Raw genomic sequence first — 26,501 nt, forward strand, 5'->3', positions numbered from 1 at the left:
TTCTTATGATATGAATTTTTCATATATCGTAATACTGGTGAATATGTACAGTAGCGTACACAACGTTGGGAACGCCGCGCAGCGGAACGTAGCGCCGCTGGACACTGTTTGTGAGGGGACTGTTTAGCAGTAGTGATGCACCGATTTTTTGGTAACCGAAATTGTTCGGCCGAAAATGGCAAAAAAACACTTTCGGTGTTCGGTGGAATAAGTGGGAAAAAAAACGAACAATTAATAACGTTTTAATATAAGGAAATAGACTGGCCGCTCCCATAACTGTTGCGCACCACAAAATATATTGTTGGCCAACCAAAAAGTAACCACATAAGAATTTTACATTCACCAGGAGGTGGAACCAAAACAACATAATGCTGGGAAATTAAAAAATGTTCAGTTTTTTATGTTCAATAAATATTTTCTACCTTGTAATTTTGTAAAAGATTTTTTTCTTTGAAAAGCATGCCTAAATCAAATTTATTTGATTTATGCATCCTCCTCATGACAGTAAAATAGGCCATTCTAAGCCAATTTACTGCTGCAATTCCTTTCCAAATCATTAGAAAATGTGGTTAACACCCAGTTGTGCATGAAAAAAAAAAAATACCATGATATACCGTGAAACCGATATAATTTAGAAAAATACCGTGATATAAATTTTTGGTCATAACGCCCAGCACTACTATAAAGTCCTGCTTTAGCCTCCCCTTCTACACCCTGTTTGTTGACTCCATCAGGTTGTGTACAGTTAGTCAAGTAGCAGTCTTTGTTATCCAGTTTTTGTCAAACTATTTTCTGATCGAATATTCCCGACCACAGTTTTAAAACAACCAGCTTCTGCAGAGGTTACATGAGTTGACAGCATTCAAATCCCACTGCAGCCCGTTACCACATGCATTGGTTCCTGACCAAGTGTTCAAAAAGGAAACAGGCTGCAGTTTCGGGTTAAACATCTGGTCCTGTCCAGCTAAATGATAGAATGTGGAAGTATCAGCTCCGTTGAAGTGGTTTTGTACCACGCTATCAAACTTTCCTCACATCAAAATCATGACATGGGGGGGGGGGGTTGTCTCACAAAAACAAACAGACCTGTTTGTTTTCTATCTTCTGACAAGCAAGGACATTTTATAGATGAAACTGAGGAGCTATGCAACAGCCCATTATTCATTCATTGTGTTTTGTTATGAAAAAAAAATCCCATTTAAAATTCATAATATTCAATAATTCACTTAGTTATTTATTAAACTGCACAGAACAAATACAACAAACAGAAATAACCTCTTACTGATTGTTACACTGGGAAAGCAGAGTGCCGTGTCAGCATAACTAATATGTATACGCACACATACAAACACGAACACACACACTTGAGGTGGTTAATTAGCGAAACTCTAGGGATGGTATTTGTATCTCAGTAAAAAAACTATGAGCCTTAGGGGTAGAGAAAAGAGTGCGGTAGACAGAGAATATTACATAAACAACAGATAAGATGAAGAGAAAAACTGACAACAAGGGAGCATAGAGAAAATAAATGCAGAGCAAGACAAACAGAGTGGGGAAAAAAAGCTTAATGTTGTTAATGGAAAACAAAGTGATCAAATTGAAAACAAAAATGAGGAAGATCATTGATGCAGACCATGAAAGAGCAGCAGTTTCATTTATACCCCTTTCAAACAGATGGCAGAGACCATTAAAATAGTGCTAGGGTGGTCCGAGTGTGACCCTGGGGCGCCGTCCCATAACATGCATGAAGTCTGAAAGCCATAGGTTTCTGTTTCACACTGTTTCACGCTCACCATGGGTCAGAGTGCTCCATGTAGCGTTGGTCCAATACTCACACCAGTGTTAGAAATACTCACCCATACTGCTGAAAATAAGGGTATAAACATCGGTGAGTATTAACGTCTATGCACTGATGCTGTGTCATTTTTAACAACAGAATCACAATTCTTGCTTGTTCCGCTAAAAGCCGGTACGGGAAGTTGTTCAGTAGCACCTTCAGCAAGTGAAGAAACAGCAGCACGTGATTTGTTAGAATGAGCCAGCCTAATCTAAATTAGTATTAGCTTTAAATTGGCAATAAAGTGTTATTTGAAGCTGAAAAATCCCACCAGGAGAAACTTACGCAACGATGCTGTTTCCAGAGGTAGCACAAATGTTGTTAAATATAACACGAGTAAAACCTTACTAAGCCTTTAAGGAGCCATCACCTGATAAAAAAAGTGTTATTCAAGTCAAAGGAAAAAATAGATGTACGATGTTTTCAGAAATAAGAGAAATTCCCCCAAAGAAAGCAATAAACTTAGGGTAATAACAGACACGACTGCAGCATTCGCTGCCCTAAGTGATGAGCTCCTGTAAGTTGAAATTGTTGGAGTTCACAGGATAATTGAACATGTAGCTCCGATACGGTTTCCCAGGTTGGAAATGCTCCAAAACTGCTCTCTCCAAATAGTATGAGGCTCAACGACCAAATTTCATGTCAGCTTAAACAAGTGCATCAGCTCTACGACAGACATTTTGACCCTGACGTCTAAATGTCAAAATAAAAATGCCTTTTTTCTCTAAATATTTGTAGCTCCTCTTTAAGTTTAATACCTTGATTTCCTTATGTAATCGTTTATTGATTTATTATTAATTTGATGTTAATGAAAAAATGTTTAATCAATCAATTAAAAAGTATACCAATAATAAAAATAACATTGTTCTAATTCCATGTAATACACATGAGTCTGAATGGTGGTTAGTGCATAGCTAATGATCCCGTGGTGGTGTCTGGAAGCAATATACGTTTGTTGGAGTTGAAGTACTCAAAGATGACAAAATAATGACCTCCACCTCCCCGTCCCCGCTTTCCATGTGGGCTGAATACTACTGAAGACTTGTGTATCCTCCTCAAATATTAGATTTACTGCGAGGAATAAAAATGCATGTTTTAGACAACGGGGAGGATGTGTTTGCAGCTTCCCTGAAAGCTGCCGGTGAACATCAGACACTGACCAACTCTATGAACAACAACTACTGAAGGAAAAAAAAGAAAGGTAATCTATTCCAGTAACAAAATATCTTTAAAGATACAGAAGTTTTATTGTAATTTTGTGTTCCCCATTTATGCAGCTGGGAAAGGAAAAGCGAATCAATCATCTTTGTGCATAATAAAGGTATTTATAATAACAGCTTGACTTTACCTCTCTCTGCTCTGGATGGACTTTTTCTTTTTTCTATTTTCCATCCACTCTGTTGCTGTGAGTATGTAATTATTTGTACTTTTTTCATCTTTATTTATTTTCATTGTTGTCTATTCCATTGTATGGTGTGATACTGAAATTACCCCCTAGGGATCAATAAATTATATCTATCTATCTGTCTATCTATCCATCTTAATCCTGGATGCCACATTGTTTTGCACTACAGGGGAGCTTTAATCGTGTCACTTTCTTTCCATCAAATAGACTGATGCAATATTCCAATTCCATTGAATTGCTTTCACATCATAGAAAATATTGAAAATATATTCAAGTCACGAACTATCTTTTGCATCACAATTTTAACAGTGTTTAAAAAACAAAGGCTTCCTGAAAGCTGGTTTTATATTTTCTGTATCTACAAGTCCTGAGGCAGTTAGTGAGAGCGTCATTAAAGCAAGAGATGAAGGAGGCACAAAAAGAGAAGGATGATGGAGTGGAAGAGAAACAAAAAGGAAGGTAATAGAAGGCGAAGAAAAAAAAAAACGGAAACCAAATAATGAACTCACGTCCACTCGGATCTGTGGGTTGGATTCAAAGAAAGCAGGTGGCTGACTGGAGGCCAGTCTCTACCAGCAGCTTCAAACAGCCTGATGGAAACATGACAAAGTCCTTCCTTGCGGGGACGTTCACCTATACTTTCTGCTCGCTTTGGTCAGACAAATAACCCTTAAACCCAAGCATCGGGGCCACGGCTACCACCCCCCTTCCAGAAATTAAATCTATACATCTTTCTCTCAATTTGCTGCCTTTTTGAACATAATGACACCACCCAGTTGGCTTTTATCCAAGAACAAAGCACCCCAGAGACATCATATGACTTAAATGTGGTCATTTTAGACGTATGCAGCAGTAAACATTCCAGGCTAAACATTCAGTTATCCAATCAGTTACAACTGACAGGCTATAATGTATTTTATCACGTTACTGTCTACTTTAAAAAAAAAAATAAAAAAAATAGCAGTGTATAGTGTTCCTAGAAAACACTTGAGATTGTGCCATGATTGGAGTGACCCGTGTGTGTGCGTGTGTGTTGTGCGGCGTGCTCCAAGAGCATTTTTTTTTCCTGCTCAGTGAAGCCGACACACAAGCTGTACATGGTGCCGAAGTGCAGTAGCTGCAGGGGTAAACCATGTAAACATCGGGGGTGTTTGAAGAATATGCGCCGTACTGGGGTTTAATAATCCTCAGTTACAGTGATTTAAAAATGTTTAACAACAATGCCAAAAGATAAAGACTTTAAAAAGGTAAGGGAAAGAAAGAAAATTGATAAAAACAGAGAAATGCAGATCCAACTTCGTTCCATTGTGCGTCAAGCAAGATATTGATTCATAGATTCCCTGAGGGAAGTGGACATTAATGGTAACCCATATAGAGAAGGACATAAAGGAAAATGGGAGAGAAAGAGGAAAGGAAGAAACTAGTGTCCTCTCAGAAAAGAGGTATGTCTTTGAGAAGGTCAAAGGAGATAGTATACCATGATAGATGACGATAGATTAAGACCAATACTCATATTAATGCTGAATACTGTTTCATAATACTAAACAGCCTTCATCCGACTACGAACCACAGCTAGATTACAGAATAAAGTAGTCAAGCATTGTCACACACCATAGCACATCACACCTCATTGGACTTGCATCTAACAGGCAGCAATATAGAGAGGTAAAGAGAAAAGTAATGAAAGCAGAATTTACATTTCCTGCATCAAATTTACAGAGAATATGAAATGTCAGAAATATGAAGAGAGGGAAGGTGAGGAAAAGGGAGAAGCATCTTAATATCAAGAATTCCAAGAAGGGGTTGCATGTGAACTTGAAGACTATTACAGGCAAATTTGTGAATACTAAGCAGATAAAACCCCACCACTATCCAGATCGCTTCATAACAGCAGGCTTAGTGCTGCTTTCTGCCTCTGCAGCATCTCGAGAATTCACTGTGCTTCCGAGAGGAGAGAAGAAAGCAAGAAACAAGAATGTGCTGTGAGAGGAGGTCACAGCAGTAGTGGTCGCTTCAGTTGATCATTTTAAGTGATAATTGGTGAAATAAACACCTCTCTCAATCACCTTTATCTATTGCTCACTCTCTCAACCTTCTCCCTCTCTTTCTCTCTCTCTCTCTCAGATGCCCCCCATCCTTTCTTCTAATAAAATAATCTATCCTAATCCCCCTCTCTGCTCTCTCGTGTGCCTCGCTCCCTACCCCCACCCCCCTTTTTCTCGACTCTTGTTCAGCTCATTGCCCATTCCTTCAGAGAGGTGTCCGCTGATCCAGTTGTACAAAAAAAAACTGGGATGATGAAAGAATGAGGGAGTGAAAACGAAGGTGGGGGGATGGAGAGTGTGATGAGCCGAGATTGGGACGTGACATCAAAGATCTAAAACATCTAAGCTCTGAAATGTCAGCTAACTGGTAGACATGCCCACCAGCAGACAGAGTGTGTGTGTGTGCGTGTGTGTGTGTGTGTGTGTATGTGTGTGTGAAAGAGAGAGAGAGAGAGAGACAGAGCGAGAGAGCTCTGCTTTTAAGTTTTTACAGCCACAAGTTCAAAATGAGATCCAGGGTTACCAATCTTTTAATGCACAATTTAAAGCAGGACTGAAGCGATGAATGATGATTCTTTGATGATTGGTGCATTTCACTGCTACACCTTGTTATCCAGCTCATGTGCCCATCCTTCTCAGTTCAAAGCAGGATGATTTCAGGTCATTTAATATGCTTTCTTATTCCCCTTTGTTCACAAGGCGTAGACCCAGCTTCACCTTCCCCTTGTCCTCTTCATCTCTGCCCTTCTCCTCTATCTCATAAATGGCAGAAACGGTCTGTGTTCTCTCACCTGTGAAACTAGGGGATGTCCTTGACTTGCAAAGCCGGTGGAGCGCTCTACATCTGCATGTGTTTGGTCGGGGGGAGCACTGTGAGGAAAATCAGCTTAAAACATTTTACCTCCATCTGTCAGGACCTTCACATCCTCTCAGCCCAATCAATATCAGTTATGGTCTCATTATGAGACATCGTTTCCATGTTTTAAAATTGGATTAGTAAGCTGAAGCTGAGGAGACTGCCAAGACTGATGAATACACCTGAACTCTGGCAACGAGCCATTTAACACAGCTAGTGTACACCCGGCTCGCCAGGAAGATTCTTTAGTGACTAAGTGCACATGGTACACAAATAATTGCATTACTGTGAACATTGTTATAAAAATCATAACAAAACAATGACATCCATGAAGGACCTGTCTACCCATCTGTCTCATACCACTTGGTTCATTGTTCAATCATTATAGGCCTCTTCACGCAACTCTCTCTACAAATACATTGTTTGCTGTTTGCAAATGTAAAACTGGAAACAAGTGAATTTTCTGTTGTGAGAGCAGAAGTTGCCCTTTGTCACTATGTCCAGTTTGATGGTGTCAGGATTCCATCTCATAGATGATGTGAGCATGTCAGTTTCATTGAGCAGATTGCAAAATTAGTTTTAGGGCCAATCCCAATACACCCCCTACTTTCTACCACTACCAGGGCCCTGTCCCAATACACCCACTACCCCTACTTTTCAGCATCACCCCTAAATTTTGCTTGCTACGTCACTGCGTGGTTTACGTTTGGGTAAGTAAGCGACTGCGTAGTTACGTTTGCCTATATGTCACACCATATCAGGAAGCTGAGCACCAAAAGCTGTTTTAATTTCAGCTGTAGCACTGTTAATATGCCACTTTATTAAGTTTTAATATTTTTTCAGGCGTAAAAGTAACTGTACCAAATAACGCCTGTTAAGAAATTTGATCCGATGTTTTCAGAGAAGAGCCGCCGGCTCGGAGCAGCAGCAGCTCACGGCCGGAGTACAGACGTGATCGCCGGGTCAACCAGCGCTGATTGATTTTATTCACTAAAAAATAACAAATGTCCGCCATGTTTTTTTTTTTGGGATTCAGTCCGCAAATGACGACGAAAAGCATTCTGGGAAATTTTTCTAGCCCTCGGTCATCTAGGGTGCATCTGAAATCCCTAGCTGTGCAGGGCCAGATTGATGCCCCCTACACTCGTTTTCCCCACTACCACTAGGTGAAAAGAGGAATTGGGACACCACTACCCTCACGGGAACGCGCAAAATTTAGGGGTAGGGATGAAAAGTAGGGGTAGGGGGGGTATTGGGACAGGGACTTATGCTGCGGGGGTGACCGTCAGCAGCTCCACACCTGAGACCATGGTTCTCAGGTGGAAAAGGGTAGAATGCCTGCTTCAGCATGGGAGTGGGGTACTGCCCCAAGTGGAGGAGTTCAAGGATCTTCATGTTTTCATAAATTAATACTGTATCTTCCTCTGTGATGAACACAGAGCTGAGCCAAAATATGAGTTTCTTTGTTTAGCTCTGTGAATCTACATTCCTACACTCAAGTAACTTCCCCAACTATGGTTAGTAACCACACTTCCCTGCAGAGGAGGGCAGGCACGGAACATGCTGGAGAGATTACGTCTTCCAGCAGGCCAAGGAATGCCGTGGTAGTTTAGGAAGAGCTGGTGAAGGCAGCCAGAGGGAGGGAAGTCCCGCCCTCTCTGCTGAGGCTGGATGGATGGATGGATGGATGGATGGATGGATGGATGGATGGATGGATGGATGGATGGATGGATGGATGGATGGATGGATGGATGGATGGATGGATGGATGGATGGATGGATGGATGGATGGATGGATGGATGGATGGATGGATGGATGGATGGATGGATGGATGGATGGATGGATGGATGGATGGATGGATGGATGGATGGATGGATGGATCCAAACAGCCATTTTTAAGGGTTAGAATTGCAATCCTGACTGACATGCTTGTTAGTCATGAAGCATTATATACATTTATACATTTATAAAAGGTTCTGGCCGAGTTTTATTAATCTTATACACAGATGTTATAGTGTTTGTATTCAGCCTAAAAATAGAAGCTTATAACATTTGAAAACAGGAGCGGTATTAAAATGAGTTCACTGCATTAAGAGTCATACCAGTGTTTATTAGGGGAATTCATAATGGGTACTTCTCTCTCTAATATACATTACAGCAAGCTCACAGATGGAGTCAATTAAAGGAGCCCCCCATTGTAATTGCACATTGTTAGCTATACTAGCCCAGTGGGACGCCAGTGTTTCGGTGTTTGTCCTTCCTCTCCCTGTCATCACCTCCTCCTACTGTTGTTGCACCGTCTTCATCTCCACCTAGGGGTGTTTCCAGGGTGGGGGATCTAATGATCTTGAATTCTCTTTAGGCCTCCCTAAGAGGCAGATTACAATGATTGTTCAAGCACTGTGGTGCTTTTAACTGAGGCCGATCATTAATATCACGACAGTGGGCTCGTTTTTGAGGACAACATGAGCAAAGTGGGTCATTTGAGAAATGTATCCAAATCCATTCATTCTTAAATTTAGGATCACGTAAAATTGGGACAATAAAAAACGCAGAAAAAATAAAACCTGTCTTGCATTTTTTGTTTCATCTTTCTATGTGCTTTTCCTCATTTATATTGGGTTCACACTAAGTAAGAAAAACTTCTCGTATCCAAACCTGCACTGCCAGATTGATTTGACAAAAAAAAAAAAAAAAAAAAAAAAAAAAATTCTCAGATAAGAAATATTTATGGTGGTGGAGTAGCTGGAGATTTGTAGGTGCCCTTACACAACTAAATTCAAAACATAATAAAAACATTTTGAGCATTTTCGTGTCCATTACATCATGTGTCACAAGGACAGTTTTTCATGTGCCACTTTTATAGTCTTCTTAACAGGACAATAAAAAAAATAAGCTTTTTCTAAAGAAGCTACTGGGATGATTTAAAAACAAATAAAGGGAGACAATTCCGATAGTTTACATTTAATTAATTGTTATGTTGTCTTTTACCTTATAACCCAGAATCAGAGTATAGGATTATTCTGGACTTTAAGAGAGTGCACACCCAGCATCCACCACTAATGATCAACAGTGCTGCAACGGACCGAGTGAGCAACACCAAGTTCCTGGGTGTGCAAATCCCTGAAGGCCTGTCCTGGAGCCACAACATCACATCCTTGCCAAAAAAGCCACACAGCGCCTGTATTTCCTCTGTAAACCCCCCCCCCATCATGCACACCTTCTACAGAGGCACCATTGAGAACATCTTGTCAACTCTATAACTGTGTGATACAGCGCCTGCACCGTGTCCTGCTGCAAGACCCTGCAGCGCATAGTCAGAGCAGCTGAGAAGATCATTGGTGCCCTCCTCCCTTCCCCCTCTGGACAATTATAACACCCGCAGCACCAGCAAAGCCATCAGGATTGCGGGTGACCCCACCCACCCATCTCACAGCCTCTTCAGCCTGCTGCCGCCAGGGAGGAGAGTGTGCAGTCTCCGGGCCAAATCCAGCAGGTTCAAGGACAGTTTCTTCCAGGACACTGTCAGGACACTCAACCCTGCTCTACCGTCACTCCATCCTCTGCCCCTACTACAGATTAGGACTGCACCCCCACTCAAGAACTCAGGGACTGCACATTTTACTTTCCCTCATTTGCACTACCTCACCTGTTTATATACTTAGTTCAAATCTATGTATTTCTTATTTCCTATTCCTTTTTATTTCATCATGTAAATATTCAAGTTAAGTTTATGTCATTTTAAATTGTGTACTGTTTTTTTTTATGCTTCCATTCTATTACTTGTATTTTGCACTTTGGGTCAGAGAGGACTGTAATCTCATTTGTGCAGTATGTCGAACATATAGCGTATCTGACAATAAAGCTTGAAACTTGAACTTGATATATGCTGCTCTATTAGATAAAGAGAGAAGAACATAATTCAGTAAATTGTCTAGACAGTGTAGATCAGTAGTTCTCAAATGGGGGTACGCGTACCCCCATTTGGTACGTGAAGGGGTACGTGAAGGCACTACAGGGGGTAGGTGAGATTTTAAAATATACATATATTTAAAAAGTAGCATCCATGCAAAAATCCTTTAAAAATAAATATTTCATAAATAATTGAGGAAAATATAAGTTATAAAATTAATTTTATCTTCAGGAGTAGGCTATTCAACGTATTATCCTAAAACCGCAGAGTATCCCCCACACCAGGATGGTTCCACCAACCTGTCAAATGCCACCTGGCTTCACCTGTCAATCACTTGGACCAACGATGGAGTCGTGGTTGAAGCATAGCAGCAATATTTTTATGTTTAATAAATCAGTTACTGATGGCACAGTGCTCTGTTTTAGGTCTTTTTTTTACAACCAGAAGTGCTTTGCGCTGGTTAGGGGGTACTTGGCTGAAAAGATAATTCACAGGGGGTACATCACTGAAAAAAGGTTGAGGACCACTGGTGGAGATGACATCTTAAATTCAGTTAAATTCTGAGATTACTTCGGGGCTTACTGCACCAGCGTTCCCTCGTGGGCCTGGGACGGGGTGGTCGCGGTGCCCGAGTCCTGGCGGGGCTCGCCGTGCAGCCCGGGGGGCTACCTGGCGGTGCTGGACCCCCCTGGGGAGTGGGAAATGGTGAGTGAATGAGTGTCCATGTCTTTGTCGGTGAGTGTGCGCCCCGCTGCCCCTCTAGTCCTGGAGGGCCGCTTTCGTAGGGGCGGGTGCACCTGCCCCCGTCGGCGGCTCCGTCTCTCCGGGCAGGCTGGCCTCTCGCCGGGTGGGGGTCGTTGGCCTGGGAGGTGAGGGCCTCCTGGCCACATGTCCGGCCCGGGCCGGGTGGTCGGGGTTCGCCAGGGTCCCGGTCCGCCGCCGTGGGTTCCCTGGCTGCCTCTTCCTGTGGTCGTGGGGGCCCCGCCCTCGGGTCCCCTCGGCTGCCGCTGGGAGGGGGCGGGCCTCACTGGCAGTGGGTTTCCTCCCGCCCTCTTCTCGCCCTTTGTGGGGTTGCTGGTGGCCTGGGTTCGGGTTCTTCCTTGTCGGCCTCTGGTCTCTCGGGTGGCGGGGTTGCCCCCCCCTCCTCCACCATAGTTACAGTTCAGGTGGAGCATCGATTGGACTGTTTTTACCGTGAGATGACAAATTCTTACCGTGGGGAATTTTTTTGACGGTTTATCGTGAACGGTAAAATATCGCCCATTCCTAATATGCACTCATGTTACTTGTTTTGAAATGTAAATATCATGCAAGTACAAGTACAAGTACAAGTACACACACACACACACACACACACACACACACACACACACACACACACACACACACACACACACACACACACACACACACACACACACACACACACACACACACACACACACACACACACACACACACACACACACACACACACACACACACACACACACACACACCTGCTCAATCACCTACATACTCACTCCACAGTTTTGGGGGTCAGATAGTCGCGGTAGCCTAGCTTTGATTGGGTCCCGGGTACCTGGGATAGTTGCTGCTTGTGTCTCTGCCTGTTCTCGTGTCTGTTTGTTTTTTCTCTTGCAGATTTCCAGGGCTCATGTGCTCGTTGTGCGTTTCCATGTGTTTTTCGGGTCTTGGACTAGCAGTCTTGGACTAGCAGCGGATGTCACCCCTCGAAGGAATGATAGGAATTCTGATGTACGGTAATGGCCAATCAGCGATCAACAGATGAGTCAAAATCAAGTAGTAATTCCCCGGTTCTCTGTTATACATGCTCAGTCACCCATGGGCTTCACTGCCGGTCTAGTCCGGTTTTGTATACATTTTTGGAAGCTATTATTTACCACTTTCAGACAGAGGATGGAGTTTACTAATTTAGCACTAAACTGGTCAATCTGAATGTGCCCTAAACACTAATGTGAGCATGGCTCTCTGATAATCCTTTAAAAATGATGAACCTGAATCAAAGCAGTGTTTGGTGTGTAATTTAAATGAATAATGAAAGTTCCAGTGCGAGGAATCACAGACTAATAATTATCACAATTTAACAGCCCACTCTTTAAGCTGGTTCAGAGCTGGAGGTGCAGCCTTGGTCCTTGATAAATTGCTGTGGTAATAACAGACAACTCCTTATAAGGACGTGGATGTGTGTATTTATACTCAAATCTTCCAGCTATACAAAATGCCTTTTTTGTCTAATTATGTGTTTAAGGTATGATTAATGTTACATCAAATATTCTCTTTTAAACTGGAAGTGGCAATAATTTTGCAGAACTCACAAAATAGGCCGTTTTCTCTGTTAATTTTGCTCTTAAAAAAGGGGCGAAGTAAACTGTGACATATTTTATTGACACTAAATATGAACTTCTAATTGTTCAGGTGTTTTCATATGGGAATAAAAACATAAGGCACTCTATATTGTCTTATAGCCAACTGGATTTTGCGGACCATTAGGTTTACCGCATTATAAGGCTAACATCAATGAACGGGTCTATTTTTATACATAAGATGCACCGGGTTATAAGGCGCATGATAAAACATATGTAAAGCGAAACAAAACAGTCTGGTTAGTCGAACTTTATTCAACTCTTTCACAATAATTCAGAATACCGTTTAGTTGTAACTAATACAGAAAAATCATTTGTTTTCCACGAATCCACCAATAAAAAACGACGGAGGTAAGCGTTGTACGTACTGTTCTCTGATTGGTTGCCAGGGATAGCGGACACCTGAAGTTAGTGTGAGGATGGAACAACGTTTTATTCCAACATTTGATTAAAATTGGATTATGATATAGACTTGAAAATTGTGTTCATGCTAAAATCGTTGGTTTGACGTCTAATTATAGTAAGGTAACATGCACTAGATATTGAATGATACTTTCTTGCCAGCGCTACATGATTAGTTATCTAACGTTGTCTGACGTGTATTCAACCTGTATCAACCAAGGGCCGACTTTAATGTGTCAGCTGAATGATCCACAGTCAGTCAGGCGGAGCGGCTTCGTCACTACCAAAGTCGCAGTAAAACATTTTGACAGATTTTTGAGTGCAGTGTACCAGATAAAATTGGTTCAAGGTCAGTAAGCACAACATTCATACATAAAGCGCCCCGAATTATAGGGTGCACTGCTGATTTTTGAGAAAAATGTAAGAATTTAAGTCAGCCTCATAGTTCGGAAAATACGGTATATACATTTAACATACTAATGGAAAAAGCAGTCTAAATCCTCTAAACTCTAAGGGTTATGGAATGAGACAAATTTGGAGACAGGAGACTAGACAGACAGGAAACTAATCAAAAGAAAATCAAAAAACTGTTGGCTGCTTGTGCTGAAGAAGAAACTTCTCTGCAGCTTAGGGACACTAATGCAGTCATCTACCATAAATTTGCTGAAAAAGGCGTCTACAAAAACAAACATTAAGTGATAAATAAAATGAAATTATTCCCATCATGGAAGATGTTGGGGTTAAATGGGGACGGACATGAAGATGTGAAGGCTCCAGTGTATGTGGCTGATGGATAAAGCTGTAAGTCAGCACCTCGGTGTTCTGGTCTAGTCACTAAAGGTTAGAATAGCTGCCTTCCTTTGCTCTTTTATCAAACCAGATGTCTTCTTTGCCCAGAGTGTATGCATCACCTCCCTTAAATCAGTTTCTCTCATCCCACAAGTGAAAGTTGATTGATGGATCTCAACTTGTGAAATGGGCTCTTCTGTTCTGAGTCACAGGTTTGTGTTACAGATGTTTAGTCTCCTCACTAAACACGCTTCATTGCATTGAAGTGCAGCCACAAAACCAGTCCATGTCTGGGTATTTTAGCTTCAACTGCTTCTTTATGAACATACTATACAGTAATAAGTTACAGTCATAGTAAAGTAGATGTGATATTTTTCTGCATGCTTCATCACATTAAATTATGATATTTTTGATGTATTTAACATTTAAATTGATTTATTCCATTGTTTGTCGTAATTTGTGTCTACATTTTGGAAAATTTTTTGTGATGATCATTGAATGTGGAGCTCAGGAAGAGTAGCTGCTAGTTTATCACGACTAATGGGGATTTAAATATGGTATAGTAAAAATGCTCTAGCAGCCATATACAGGCCATTACCACACCCATGTCAGCTTTTTCACATTGCATCACTGTAAATGGATATTACACCGTCATGCATGCTCACTGGGCATGCATGCACCATTGAAAACTCTCCTGAAAATAACATTTGTTTCTGGGTGCTCTTCTAACAGATGTCCTTGTGTGCAAGTAGGCAGATGCTGTATTACTGAATGCAGACTGGCTGCATAACAACAAGGTTAGCACTGCCTGCTGTTCCATCATCATGTTGTTTAGGCTTTGTGACTCAAGTAAGGATATGAAATGATCCAGGAGAGAAACCAGGAAGCCAGTCCTGTAACCACATATGCGACAACATTGATGTTTCCAAATGGCTTCAGATCTGTTCATGTCCATTCAGCTGCAAAAGTCGCATTTACAAACTAGAATGAGTCTGCAGATGATCAAAAAGTTAACCTCTCCAATAATCGAAGACTGGACTAAAGTTTGACATTCTAAAATGAACTCAAAACATGAAATAAAAACCAATGTAGAGGTTAAACCTTCTATTTTTTAGGGTTATTACTTACTTTGTGATCAATATCTTTCAAATGGTATATAATGGCTCTAGTTTCTTAAGAAATATTGATCCAACCTTTGTGTCCCTCCAGGTGTGAAACGCAAAAGCACAGATAAAGAGTTTAATCAACTCTTTTTCTTTTCCTCACTGTTTGGTGTTTGGTGTTTTGTTTTGTTTTTTGATGACTTGCTGAAGGCCCATTTGGTGCATCTGCTGCTAGCAGTGCTTGGAGATGAATTCCTGCAATACCAGTCAATTAAAACAATGCAGAACTCTTGCATGAGAAGTTAAACACTTAAAAGTCCAGCTGCTTTGTACTCAAACTCTTGTAATTCCCAGAAGTGAGAAGAAATTGATTGTGAATGTTGTGCACTCTGTTAATTATGTACCAATATAGATTTACTCCTCCTGAAGGATGCTCATTCAGCTATTTAAACTAATTAATAAAAACCTAATTAATAAAAATGCATAATATCATATGAGGGTTCACAATCAGTTGTTATCTTTGTGATCATCATAAGCTGCTGTTGTTTAAGAGGAAGAGGAGCTGCAGAAAAGGCCACTAAAAAGAAGAAAAAGAAGTAACTATGCTCTGATAAGTGAGGGACAGCAAGCCTGTCCTCTGGAAACGAGCGGATTATTTGGCAGTTGTTTATTCTAAAAATAACTCTGCTCCTAATGAGGTGCAGTGAACAGACTTTGGGGTTTCAAAGCTTTTTTAAAATGCACATTTGCACTTTTAAAGTTGGCAAAAACATAAATGTCACAAAGAAGACTGACAACTTCAAAGTCAGGAAAGATGTAACTCGGTGTCTCTGAAGAGAGAGCTTGGCGGTGCCTTAAGAGAAAACAGAGAAACGGAGATGAGAACAAGACTGAGGGGATGTATCCCTTGATTTTAGGGAAAGCATTTATATTCAGATGGAAATAAAAGGCTGGTTGGTTAAGCATTGTTTTGCCAGAAACTTTACATGCTGCATCGCTTTTGATTCAAAAACATGGAGGTTTTACATAACACGCTAATGACCTACAGACAGGTGAAAAGAGATTGAGGACGGGTGGATGGATGAATGCGCACTTGAACTTGTTCCAGCATCTGAGCCATGGACACATGTGAGATGTTATACGAGCCTAATGAAGCAGCGAACGGGCTGCCAAGCAGCCGCTTCTCTGCTCAGCATTTTTCTCAGGCCGATAAGTGCCTGGATCTGGTCGTGGAGGGAAGAAGAAAAAACGTTCAATTTAGCATTTATGTGACGGCCAGAAATTTCAGTGCTGACGTACGTTGTGTTTGGTGAATGTGAACATGAAATGCAACATTTACACATTTATACAAATGTGTTCACTAAGAACCGTGATAACATTTACCACAGCTGACAAATGTGCAATAAACACATATAATAGAGGTTTTTAACACTGAAATTATCAGACGGAGCTGGGAAAAAAAATCTAATCAAATCAATTCCGAAACTATACTTGGAGTTTTTTTCAGAAAACATCAGATTGATTCTAATCAGAATTGATTTCTGTGAGATGCTCTCGGGTGCAGCCATGAATTTGTGCCCAGCCACTCTGCTATTTGCCGTCAGAAAACCATTTAGGTTATTAAAGCAACATAAGCTCCCAACAGCACATTAGAAAATATTAATAATAAATGAAAGTACTCTCCACCGAGTGTGGAGAAAGTAAGCTGCTGTGAGATGCTACAGCTGTGGAATAAAGGCAATGAAATGAAAGCGACCTTTAAAGCAGATTTCAAGGTTTGTATGTAAAGTGGAAGCCCATTTCACACTGAGAGAAGAGAGATCCCCTCCTCCCTTTTCTGTTGCCCGCCTTTGCTCAACCGCACTGACCAAACAAAGGCTGTAGGTGCTGTGAAACCAGAGCGCTCATGTATAAACACAACGGCAACTTTTTCTAGTGTGCCCATTAGGGCTGGGGATCGATTCAAATGTCAAGAATCGATTCGATTCCGATTCTTAAGATTCAGAATCGATTATCAAGATTTGATTCGATCCGATTCGATTCGATTCCGATATTGATTTGGGTTAGTGTTATTAAAACTGTTTTTGGAGCTGTTGCATGAATTATATGACTGTAGTTCTGCAAAATATTACTACTAGTATTATATTGAGATTAAACAGCAAGTATTGCAGCTAATGATGCTGTAAGGACCAATCAGCTCCCAGAATGCTGATAGAACTGCTTTCAGAAACATCATGTGGGTCAGAATTACCAAACAGATCCAGGGAGGAAACAGAGACGGATGAAATCGCTTTTTTTTTTTTTCCCACAATCCGTTTTTATTTGTTCCATTTTCGGTCTATTTTGGTTTTACATTTTTGAGCATTTGGTTTTTAGCATTTTTTGCAAATGTAACCCCAAGACAGTATATAAAGTAATGAAATATAGACAATTTATACAATTATAACCTAACACTTTAATGTTTTCATACCTTTAAACATATTTAAAGGCAAAATCATGGCACCAGTTATTCTCGTGTCCAACAAAACATTCCATTTTTGGGGATAAACAAAAAAATAACCAAAAGTTGTAATGTAATGATGAAAAAAAAAATACATAAATAAATAAAATGAAAAAAAAAAAAACGATCTTTAGACATTAGAATCGATTTTTAGGAATTAATATGAGAATCGATTTAGAATTGGGAAATCGATTTTTTCAACACAGGCCTAGTGCCCATGCTCCACCATTGATCCGGCTCTGTTCTGTCCGGACATCTTCTGCCGCAACTAGAAGACTAGAACACCAACAAGGACCAATATGAGGAGGCAATACTTTACTCCACTGGATTCTGCTTCAATTTCATTAAAATTATTGTAAGGAAACCTCCTGGTGGATCTTGGACCAGCTGAGCTGGTTCAAATGTTTTGTAAGGCCAGAGAAGAAGATCCACCATTTCCCCCCTGCACTAGATACAAAAATCACATCTGTGGAAAGGTTAATATGTGAGCTAAACCTGCCTTCAGAATCCATCTCTCTGGAATATCCCACTAGAGTGGTTACAATTGATATATACAAACACACACATTTTGGTAAATAATCACCATCTACGCCTGTCTGAACTCTTTTTGAACGAAGGAAATATGTGGCAGCAGCATCGCAGAGAGCAGGCGGCATGCTGGATGATGGAGAAGACAGAGGAGGTAGAGGCTGCAGAGGCTGGAGCCAAAAGCTGTTCATTAAGCAAACCCTTCCCTGAACTCACACAAGCCTCACAGCGCATGTCCCGTGTACATACTCATCTCCTGGAACATGCTGCCGTGCAAATCACTTGTCAGAGTAAGACCACACACCCACTTTTACTGAAAAAGAAAATCTAATTTTCAGTCTCATGCTGCAGTCTCTTCTTGATTTCCCCCCGGCCATCACTTCTTGAAGTCTTTCCCTTTACTACCACCTCACTCTTCATCTTCCTCTCCTAACTTCTCCATGTGTTGTCCTCTCAGTTCTTTTCATTTGTCCTTCGTGGTTTCTGTTTTTCATTTTCCTCCTCATCGTTCCTTTTTCTCGCCATTTGCTTTCCTCCCCCTGAGTTTCCCTTTCCTTTCCCCAATGTCACTTATATCATTCCCTTCTTTACCCTCTTCATTTTTTTTTTATTCACCCCTCCAACAGCACACGCACGCGCACGCACACACACACACACACACACACACACGCACAAAGCTAATATATGCCAATTAAACAAATGCTTTTCTTCTTCATGACCTACTGTCTGTGACGATATACCTGATGGATTGGGAGGTTTTACTCCATGTGTGCTGTTTGTGTGAGATTCTGGTCTAAGCTAATTAGGTGGCACCCCTGGTACTGCCAGCTACAATGGCAGATCAGGGAAATGCTGTGCAGATAAGGCTGATGATGCCAACACATACACACATGGATTATCCTTATGACTTTGTGTGCTACATACAGGCACACACACACACACACACACACACACACACACACACACAGTCATGTACAAAGTCTCGAGAAGTATAATGTTTCCATTTGGGAAGGCATACAAGCTTGATGGGGTCTGCACCATTTAGCATCTTCACAGATGGCCAGTAAACGTTAAAAGAGGCCTTGAGAATGAATGATTACTCGTATACAGGAAGTGACACGATCTGACATGTGTTACACACATCTGTCCCCTCACAGAGTTACACCTACCCATATTGCTCCAGCCATGACAAATTAGACTTGCAAACAGTTTGTTTTTGTTTTTTTTTAATCCCTATTGCCAAAACATAAGTCCACACACACACACACACACACACACATAAAAAACAACAACACACACTCCTCATTCAGGTGCCAGTAATTGAAGCCCAAACTGTTTACAGGAAGGGTTTATTGATACCCCTGCTCCACATTCACATGTGACATCAGGTGATTATGTGTGTGTGTGTGTGTGTGTGTGTGTGTGTGTGTGTGTGTGTGTGTGTGTGTGTGTGTGTGTGTGTGTGTGTGTGTGTGTGTGTGTGTGTGTGTGTGTGTGTGTGTGTGTGTGTGTGTGTAGTCGGTGATAAACCATTTCTATGTGCAGGTAATAAACAAAACAACATGCTTTTCCATAGAGAGCCATCCTGTCTCCACCATGAGATACTGTTGAGAGGTAGGTATGAGTGTGCGTGCGTGCGTGCGTGCGTGCGTGCGTGCGTGCGTGCGTGCGTGCGTGCGTGCGTGCGTGCGTGCGTGCGTGCGTGCGTGCGTGCGTGCGTGCGTGCGTGCGTGCGTGCGTGCGTGCGTGCGTAACAAACCCAGTTATAGTTTATTCCACAGAGAGTCGTATATCCACTGCTAACCTTTTATTGGTTGAGATATGGGCTCAGTGTTCTTATTCTTCTTCCTCCTGTTCCCTCCTTTCATTAAGCTACCTCATTCCCCTTCTTATCCATTTACCATATCCAGGACTTACTTATTCCACAATTTTCCATTCAGTAAGTCCATGTGAAGACAATTTCCTTCTTGTTAAGGTTCTTTCGTTTTTCCGTCAGCCAGTCTCTCATTAGTCTAGTCAACTGCACTCATTCACTTCCAGAAATTCTCACTTCTCACATCTGGCACGTCCTCCATTAACAGCCATTTCCACCAGTACAGATCATACACCAACCTAAAGGTAGCAGGGCCGGGCTTTATGCGATGACTGTGAAGGAGCCAATATTTAAAACAACCAAGATGGATGCAGAATTGCTAATGACACATTGGACCAACAAGTTTCTTTCTGCAGAACCGACAACAGTTATTCACTGGCATTCCTATTACACTGCATGCCATTCTGGATGTGTTTTATTGAGTCTGGTATTTGCTCCGTCTATATCATATACATGCTTCGTTTCTCTGATTGGCTGTATGCCCGTCCAATAGCGTCAAGGAGCAGTTTCATACGTGCCCATTGGTACAACCCCATTAAAATCCAGGTTCCTCTCACATATCAGTTAAATTATTAACTAATGACATATTTAGAACATTGCACCTGTATTTATTCTGTTGAATATAATTGCTTCAACAGATGCTGTCATATGCTGATCATTCTGTTAAAAGAGCTTGACATAAAAATAAACGAATGAATGAATGAATTCAAGGTGCTTTGTATAAATAAAAACATGAAAAGTATAGCAAAGAAAAAATAAGATTATGAATTACAGTGCAAAGGCTTGATTAAGGAAAGTTAGATGTAAACTACGGTAACAGTGTAGCACTTAAATTAACATCGATTAGATATAAATTCAGAATGGTTTCAATAATTCTGTCAAAGGCAGCTGTAAACATATTAGTTTTTAACCTTTATTTAAAGGAACTGAGGGTTTCAGCGTTCCTGCAATTATCTGGAAGTTTGGTCCAGATTGGTGGAGCATAAAAGATGAATGCTGCTTCTCCATGTTTGGTTCTGATTCTGGGGACACAGAGCAGACCTGAACCAGGAGATCTGAGAGCTCTGGATGGTTGATATGGCAACACGTGTCTGACGTATTTTGGTCTTAAACCATTCAATGATTTATATACTAACAAAAGTATTTAAAGTCTATTCTCTGAAACAGGGAGCCGGTGTGAGGACCTCAGCACCGGAGTGATGTGATCCACTTTTTTAGTTCTGGTGAAAACTCGGGCAGCAGCATTCTGGATTAGCTGTAGCTGAATGATCAACTGAAGAAAATGACATCACATTCACTTGTTGATTTGTTCTTTGCATGTATTCAAAGCTCGTAGAGCTTATTGTCACCTGGTGACATTGTAATTTAAAATTGTGTGTCATCTGCATAATTATGGTAACTTATCTTGTTGTTTAATATTATTTGACCTAACCGGACTGGAAAACGTCAAAGTGGTTGATCAGGGTTAAGAATGTATTTAACTGTCAAAACACAGCTTTTTGAATAACCTTACTGATGAACGGAAGATTCAAGATGGGTCTATAATCTTGCATGCACAGCTTGTCCGGATTGTTCTTTTTCAACAGTGGTTTGATGACTGCTGTGTTGTCTGGCAAAAGGGTACATAGTTTACTATTTGAATCAGATCAGATGCTGGGACAGGTAAAACTTTCTTGAATAAAGCCGTGGGTAAAATATGTCTCTCAAAAATGATGTTTCTCTTTCCTGTTAAAAGCTACAGACTGAAAGACAGAATCAATGTGCAGAGGGAATGCTGACAGAGCCAAAATGGGACACATCAGAGGAGATTCTTAAGAAAACAAGGTGTGTATGTGTGCATTTGTGCTTTTTATGGGGTAACATGTTGGTCATGTCAGGAGTCTGAAAAATAGGTCCTAGAGGTATAAGAGCTGATGCAGCATAACAATAACAAGATTGCCGTAAGCTCATGTAACATGAAGTTCATATTATATCAGGAACAAAGTACACAAACAAATGCATACACACACACATATTTATATATATATATATATATATATATACACATACCTACATACACACATGTGTGTGTGTGCCAGGCATCACTATGTGCAACAGACAGATCTCATTTTCTGTCACAGTATATTACAATACCACAGCCACACACAAATAAAAAAAATAAGAAAATATATAAAACCCTGCCTTAGACTAAAGGCAAAATACATACAGGCATAACTGCACAGCACAGCTGTCTCCCTGTATGACACAGATGCATGTCATCTGCTGAGATGATGCCTCTGAGGACTGCTCTTTATTACTGAGGTCAAAGGTCCAGCGTCAGTCCCGAGCTGAATCACAAATGTGACACTGATCAGCTGTTCTCTGAAACTGTCACTTAATGCACATGCACCTTAACAGTTTCAAGGTCTCACATTTTTCCACAGTACATTCAAACACACACTCCCTCCCTCCCTCACTCATTGCTCCTTGGAGTGCTTTAATAGCAGGAATAAAATTGTGGCCTCGTCATATTGTGTGTTTCACTGTGCATATTGTGTGTTTTTTTGCACTGTGCATGTATGTTCATGCACCACTACTTGTACTGGAGACAGGCTAGCAGCTATTAGCTGGTTAAGGATGGTTTCATACAACACAACTGTTGCCCACAATAACAGTCCCCAAACACACACACAGAGCAACAAACATACCCTACACAGTAATCACCTTATTTGTTCAGCAAACTGAATGTTCCGAGCACAAAATAATAAACTCCTCGTTTGTGATGTAAAGAAGGAGCACATGAGAGGAGGAGACAGGGGGAGAAGGAAGAGAGTGGGCAACGCATGCAGAGAAGAATAATGAGGAAAGACGAAGAAGGAACTGTAAAGAGAGACAGAGGTCCTCCGGGAAAGATGACAGAGAGATGCACAGAATAATAAGAGTGAAGCGAAGGACTTCTCTGCAATTAGAGGACGTTCCACATGCAATCACAGTGCTCCCCTATTGGTAGTCTAGTCAACCCTCGTTTATTGCGTTTTCCTGGGCACGTTACTGTCTGCCAAAAAAGAGCGACAAACAGAAAGTCTTGGATCTAATAAAATGTTGCTCATTGAATCATTAACTTATTGATCTAAGAGCAGAAGATTAATTTCCCCTGATATAGCACTGCACGTTTGCAACGTTTATGCTGGTTTTTATACAAATGCTCTTAGCTCATTACTAGATGTGCAATCAATGTCAAGATTGAGGAAACTAAATGTAAAAACATCCTCTTGTATATATCATACTTTGTAGAGGACACCTTGCTAGCTTGAGAAAAAGAAATGCACCCTGAAGATACAAAAGGAGAGATGTGGTCACAGATGTTGGGACAACTTTACAGGTGTTGGTCGGCAAAAGGTAGCAACAAGATATCTATGCTACTATCTGTGTAGTGTGTACAAAAGCAAACAGGTACATTGCACTTAGTGACATTTAACCAACCTTTGCAATCACGCTGATGGCTTCTCGGCAGGAAAGTGGAAGTGCTGGAGTTATTTCCTGCGTCAGGTCAGGAACCTCTTGTTTTATGTACAACTCTAACATCAAGGCCAGTTGAGACAGTCCTTGTTTCTTCTCCTCAGACATTGAATTCAAGTCTGTAAAAATAAAAATCATAAAAAAGTCATCATTACTGAGCCATTCTCATCTGGGGTTAACACTTCAAGAGAATATTGGGCCCAAAACAACTAATTAAAATAATAATGGATGTATGTTTGTTGAAATTTCTTCTGGGTTTCCCTGCTTACACTCAACCTACAACCTTCTGTAGTTTAAACTCAGGCTGCAGTCACACCAGTGCATTTACTTTTTATAAACGTTTTATGATGGTTATGCCTGGTGTCTACGGTGCACCGTCAAGATGTACCGTCAAAAACAGGACATTGTTGATCTCCTGCGGACCCTGTTTTAGTGTGTAACTGCTGGAGATTCATGAGCAAAGATAACAGCATTTAGAAAATAACAAATTCACTTCATAATTACAACATATCCGCAACATATCCTTTGATTTTCTAAGCCTGTGTTATATGACAATTTCCGGAAGATAACAGAAAAAAGTCTAAGTTACGATGCAAACAACAAAATGGAGATGGAACAGCATGCAGTGACTTTGTTCTTCTTTGTATCAGCTTTTAACACTGCAGATGCCTAACAATGTGGGAAGAAACACGTTATAAGAGCAATCTGCAACAAAGAACGAAAGCTTGGCTTTTTATTATGTTTTTTTCTTCCGTCCTGCAGACAGTACAGCTTATTCTCACTTTGAGCATGGATGAGTGTTTGATTACGCAAGGATTTTACACACAAAGTTGAAACGCAATTTCATCCATCACTTTTATTTAAAAACGGCATTTTCAAACAAAAACGAACTAACGTGGACATCGCCCTCATTTATTCTAGGTTGTTGTCTGTGCGCCTTCAGAAACAAATTATTTACACATAGTGATAGTTGTGGAGCTCAGACTCTGGCACAATATTTGTCTGAATGCAAAACTGATGCAAAAAAAAATTTACCAATTATGAACTGGGCTACACAGGCCACTGAATCAGGGAGAAATGTACTATGATGTTGTTGTTGTATGACTTTGTCCTTAACTTCTTTTAAAAACCCCACTGCAATTGTTTTTCTTCTTTGAAAGGCCTTAAAGGGATTGTGACATGAAAAACACATTTTTCTTGATTTTTTGTGTTTTGTTGGGTGTCTTGACATCAATTACACCCAAAAAACAACAAACTTTTAACATTCAGTGTATTGTGTGCTTTCTGGGATTTTCCGCATAACTGTGCAAAAACGGCGCATGTGGTTTGGTGGCGGATCGTTACGTAACGGCCCGCTAAATCACCGCCCCCTCCACCCAGCTCCCTGCCTCCTCTCCTCTCCAGCGCACCATAAAGTCTGATTTATGGTTCCGCGTTACACCGACGCAGAGATTACGGCGTAGGGTTACGCGGCGACGCGCACCATACGCTGAACCCTACGGCGTAGGCTCTGCGTCGATTTAACGCGGAACCATAAATGAGGCTTAACAGGGAGCCGTTTAGAGCCTCTTTTGTTCTAATCACCGGAGGAAAACTGCTAAGAAGACCCGCGGCCACTGACTGGACTTAAGATAAGGGGACAGTGCTGCTTGCATGCCTTTATTTTTATGATTGTTTGCTGTGGTTCGCCCTCCTGCTTTTCCGTGCATGCTTCGCCTGTCGCTCCCGGCTTAACTCTCCGACGCCGCTGTGAGCGTATGGCTGGAGGAGGAGGAGGTTTGGAGGAGGAGCGGAGCAATGATTGACAGGAAAGGGGGGAAAGGAAGCATTTTTCACGGCGCAAAAAAACACTGTAATAAAAAGCCAGGAAAAGAGTACTAGAGTGAAGTTTTTCTTGTTACACTCTTTTAGACACATTTGAGGGATGTTGGCCAAGACTTTTAATAGTGTTAAAAGCATGTTAAAAATGATGTCACAATACCTTTAAAGAAAAAAACCTGTATAAAAATCCCCAAATGGTTTGACAATTTATAAAAAATACATTATAATCACGAGTGTTTAATGTATGAAAATACTTCACTGCAATGGATTACACACTTAATCTTGCAGGAGACACTTACGTGATTCGTGTTCATCAAATGTGTATAGCTCTTCGCTGCTGTTCCGAGAAGGACTTAACTAAAAGGAAAAGAAGGCGGGAGGATTAACATGCCAGTCCTGTCCTTTCTGCCATTGTTAAACATGTGTAACACGTCGCGACGTTGCTTGGTGAAGACCTGGGACTATGTCATAGGGCGGTTGTCATAATTGTAAGAGCTGGTTGAAAGTCATAAAAAGCCAAGCACATTGGGATTGCCCAGCAAGTATGGCTGACAAAGGAGATGGTCCACCGGGTGATTTTCTTTGTAAACTTCTTTGTATACATAATTTTAGTGAGATAAACATTGAGAAAGTTAAAAAACATACCAAGGCAAAAATGAGTCTTGCAGCGAGGCAGACTGAGTCAGTAGGAAGTCTAGGCCGGAGGCTGCAGAGACATTTACACTCTCTCTTATGACCGGACCACGCTTGTTTCTGCAGGACAGAGACATATAAACACACGGTCATAGAAATAAATACATAGAAATTAAAAAATACACACAGACATATATATTCTCATACGTATATGCACTCATGCTACTTGTTTTGATATGTAAATATTTAGGTTTATAAACCTTTTTAGTTACAAAAAGAAGCAGCTCATCCCCACAAGGTGACTGATAAATGTTCCAAATAATAGTCATGCAAGTACAAGTACACACACACACACACACACACACACACACTGATACATACATACCTGGCAAGTGCTATTGCAGTAGCGAGCCATTTTGCACTGAGAACATCTCAACAAAGTCTCCTGTCTAGTCAAAAAGACAGAAAAAATAAACACAACATGCCTTATCAACTACATTTCTACAAAGAAAAAAATGTTTTTAGACATCAGAAATCAAACTTGTATTACTCTTACACAGTTTTAATGTTTTAAAGAAAGAAGAAGAATGAGCGTCTTCACTTATGAAGGGTTTTGGACGTAACAGACTAGCAAACAGCACCATAACCAGTTAAGCACGTGTCTTCCTTCATCTTGACCTTTTCCCTCACGTAACAACCTTGTCTCTCCCTGCATTTGTTGCACTAAGATGACTGTGGGCTTCCATTATCTCATTTTATCTAGCTACACCATCACCAATCTGATTGCCATCTAAGGGTAATGCATTGCTGTGCACTCTATTGGCTGTCGCTGCCCGTTAGTGTCACAGCGCCTGCATGCGTGAGCGCTGGTGTGCAACAGCTCTGCGTCCACTTGTGGCGTTTGTGTGTTT

General features: G+C 41.0%; 1 protein-coding gene across 1 annotated transcript in view; it reads right to left on the minus strand.

Annotated features, from left to right (window-relative positions):
- Positions 1-26,501, minus strand: part of smyd3 (SET and MYND domain containing 3) — an 84,964-nt gene that overhangs the window by 39,205 nt on the left and 19,258 nt on the right. Inside the window, exons 2-5 of the mRNA XM_061710938.1 lie at positions 25,976-26,039; positions 25,603-25,710; positions 25,257-25,314; positions 23,101-23,255 (exon numbers count right to left, since the gene is read on the minus strand). Coding sequence (XP_061566922.1) covers positions 23,101-23,255; positions 25,257-25,314; positions 25,603-25,710; positions 25,976-26,039 — 385 coding nt within the window. The remainder of the gene's footprint in view (positions 1-23,100; positions 23,256-25,256; positions 25,315-25,602; positions 25,711-25,975; positions 26,040-26,501) is intronic.

Source organism: Cololabis saira, chromosome 2 (genome assembly GCF_033807715.1).
Source record: "Cololabis saira isolate AMF1-May2022 chromosome 2, fColSai1.1, whole genome shotgun sequence".
Classification (NCBI taxonomy): domain Eukaryota; kingdom Metazoa; phylum Chordata; class Actinopteri; order Beloniformes; family Belonidae; genus Cololabis; species Cololabis saira.